The 3,368-nt window shown below is 44.9% G+C and overlaps 1 protein-coding gene across 1 annotated transcript in view; it reads left to right on the top strand.

The window, feature by feature from the left end:
• The window catches only part of LOC107740301 (homeobox protein Meis2-like), a 13,032-nt gene extending 10,047 nt beyond the window's left edge, over nt 1-2,985 (top strand). Inside the window, exons 7-8 of the mRNA XM_016552683.1 lie at nt 882-1,021; nt 2,905-2,985. Of these exons, the coding sequence (XP_016408169.1) occupies nt 882-1,021; nt 2,905-2,985 (221 nt within the window). The remainder of the gene's footprint in view (nt 1-881; nt 1,022-2,904) is intronic.
• Nucleotides 2,986-3,368: the final 383 nt, after the last annotated feature.

Genomic DNA, 3,368 nt, shown 5'->3' with positions numbered 1-3,368 from the left:
CTCATCTTGTCCCGCGCCGCACTCTGTTGCGTCGGGTCTCGTGGGAGCAGGTCTCTAATCCACTGGGACTCGACTCGACATCCTTTTTAATATCTAGATTATAAATCACTGCATTCTGTCAGCAATGTAACGCGGCAGTTACGTATAGAGACCTCGGCTTGTAACTATACTCTAATTACTGTTTTGAAAATTATAACGCGTTAAATTACTCCGTTACTAAAAAAGTAATCAAATTACAGTAACGCGTTACTAAGTAATGTGTTACTGCCCAACACTGGTGACCACTAACTAAACTTAGTTCCGCCTTGCAGTGAGGCTACTGTAAGCGGTAAATTAGCGGTTTAGCATCATATGTTCTGTCCCTGCACGGTATACCAGTTACTAACTTCTAAAGTCTAACACGGTTTTCTCAACAACCGCTAACAGGCTTTGCTTTATTTATGTTTTTTCGACTTTATTTTGAGTGCTAATTCAGATCAGATATTCTCTTTGCAGTGCCAAGTCTCCATTCCCCATTCAAGCATAGAGCCTGGACATTCATTACCCCATGTCAAAGACAGAACTCACATTGAATTAATAGCACTGGGGTTGGTGCAGAGCTTTCCTCGAGATCTCTGACATTGAGACAGCGAGAGAGAGCGGGAGAGATCTCGCTCTGTTGATTAGCGTTCCCTCTCACTGCATGGATACTCCTGCTCACTGCGGTCCTTGTGTTGCTGTTGCTAATCAAAACAAGCCCCCCCCTGTGTGGCTCTTTCACATCGTGTTTGTGAGTGGCACTGGTGATCGGTCTGAATAAACAAATGAAGGTGATGTTTTATCTCATTAAAGTGACTTTCTTCTTTTGCTTTCTCTCTCTCGCCCTGCTTTTTGTTTATCAGGAGATGGCTTGGATAACAGCTTGGCATCTCCGGGAACAGGGGACGAGGACGACCAAGACAAGAAACGGCAGAAGAAGAGAGGAATCTTCCCCAAAGTGGCGACCAACATAATGCGGGCGTGGCTCTTCCAGCATCTCACGGTAAGACGCTCTCAGATCTTCCGGTCGGAAGTTGGAAGCCTTTAGAAAACGGGCCAGAGTGTCCAACTGCGTCTCTTGGCGAATTAGCTCAATTCCACTGTTCTCAGCTCAGCGACCTGCATCCAAACTGCATTAAAACTAGCAGGGTGTGTTATTATCTGTCTCTCGGCCCTCCCATCTATTTTGCTTGTCAAAACCAAGGGACCTATTCACCCAGGGGTTGAGTACGTTTCCCCAAAACTTGCAGGTTTTGGGTTGATTTGTGGCATTCTAAACCTCCTCGAATTTCGACACATTTTCACTGGTCCACCTCCTCGAATTCCCACCATTCTCTTGCGTCTTCCTGTTTTCCATTCTCTTTCAGAAATCCAGCACTTTCTAAGGGCTACACAGGTCCTGTACACATAGTAACCCTTTCCCTTTTACCCACCTTTAGAGTTTAGAGATAAAAAAGAGAGCCTAATTGAATTATCCTCTCTCTGTTCCCAGATCCTTTTCAGAGCGATTTGTGAAGCAAAAGTGTTTCCCATTGCAGGATGTGTCCTCTGACAAAAAAACAAAAAAAAAGTGTTAGAGGGGACTTTGGCCTCTGAATGGCCCCCATTGCAACACCCAGGCGATCATGCATTCATTTGGGGTCGGGGCTGAATAAAAGCTGCAGGATTACGTTTTGTCGGGTTCTACTTTGAGCCAGTGTGCGACGTTTGAGATGCGGGGGCTCTTACATATGGTCTAAGCCTCCATCTTTTGTGACCTATTCAGAGGTCCGCGATAAAGACCCCCTGTGCTGCCAATCTTAAAGAAAGGTAGAACATTAAGATTCAGTGGAACATTACAGTTATAACTGTTAGTTGCACTGGGACGAGATAGAGAGATCTCCTTTGGCATGCAAATGGGGACGAGGAGGAGGCTTCTTAATAGACATAAGTGGAATTCATGCAAATATGTGTGATTCTTTGAAAGCGAGCTTGCTTCAATCTTTTAAGCACGTAGGCTCCTCGCTAAACTTTAGCGAACAATCGCAGCACAACCTGCTGAGAGCTTTGTGATAAGAGTTTAAAGATGGATCCCAGAGCACAGCTCGCAGTCGACCGTCACTTGGGTTGTGTAGAAAAGGGGTGGAGCTTACAGTCATTCATGAGCACAATGACAGCGAGCAAGCCAGGAGGTGAGCAGAGAAATCTCTGTCAGTGTGTGAGAGAGAGGGAACGAGACATGTAACAGGACCCAACCCTCACCACTGACCACGGGAGGTGAGGCCGTGACAGTGCCAAAATTGGTGCACACCCACGACCCTGCGCTGACTATACATTCACCCCTGCCTGCCATCTGCTGCCCTCCCTCTACACTCACAGTGAGAGCAAGAGGATCAGGGGCCAGGGGCCACCGCGGGGCCACCAAGGGCCAAGCCCTATTCAACCCTAAACAAAACTCTCCATTGTCTCTCTTTCACACCCACTCGATCATTTGTCAAGTAATGTCAAATAATGTCAAACAAAACCACGAGCGCTCAGCCAATAAGACGCAGGGAAATTCTCGAACTCGGGGCTGCATCTGAGAAGTCTATCATACATAATGATGGAATTTCCTGAAAGAGTCATATGGGATCCATGTTTTTGCCTGCAGTCTCACATGGGGCGGGTAGACTTGATGCTTGAGGTCATTAGTCATTTAAACAGATTAGTTTTTAAGAAAAAGTCAGGTCATCTTGATTTGCTTTATTGATGGAGACTGCGAGGAGAAATACACAACTTACTGTAAAAAATGAAGACATTTGTATGTTCCATTCATTATCGCTTTATGGATCATCGGACAGCAGTGTTATTAACTGCAGAGGTTTTTTACACATTAATATATTTTTTCTTGTTGATTCTGTCTTGCAGCACCCCTACCCATCTGAAGAGCAGAAGAAGCAACTAGCGCAGGATACAGGCCTCACCATCTTACAAGTGAATAACTGGTGAGTAACCTTTGACCTTTGACTTTTGACTTGCCAGCTTGACCTCTCAGCACTTAGAAGTCAGGGTTAGGGATCTCTAACATTTCCATTTCAAGTCCGGTGATCCTGATTTCTCACACTATTATTAGACGCTGTTCAAAGCCCCAATGAGACAAATAAAAGTAAGAATAGGAGCAATGATGAGGTTTGCCCAGGGTCTCACAGGGACTTTTCTCTAGTCGAAAAGTTGTCAAATGTTATGTTGGAGTATTCCGGAATGCTGTTCGGTCACCAGAGTTCTCCTGAACGTTTATTCATTTTGTAACCATCTTGTTTGTAAAAGATGTTATTGAATTACACAAATGTGACACTCAGTCTCATTTTTAGAATGTGAATGTATGATATGGA

This window comes from Sinocyclocheilus rhinocerous, unplaced genomic scaffold, assembly GCF_001515625.1.
Source record: "Sinocyclocheilus rhinocerous isolate Xijiao unplaced genomic scaffold, SAMN03320098_v1.1 scaffold2240, whole genome shotgun sequence".
Lineage (NCBI taxonomy): Eukaryota > Metazoa > Chordata > Actinopteri > Cypriniformes > Cyprinidae > Sinocyclocheilus > Sinocyclocheilus rhinocerous.
The sequence above is the reverse complement of the archived record's forward strand: the minus strand, read 5'-3'. Positions and strand labels throughout refer to the sequence as shown.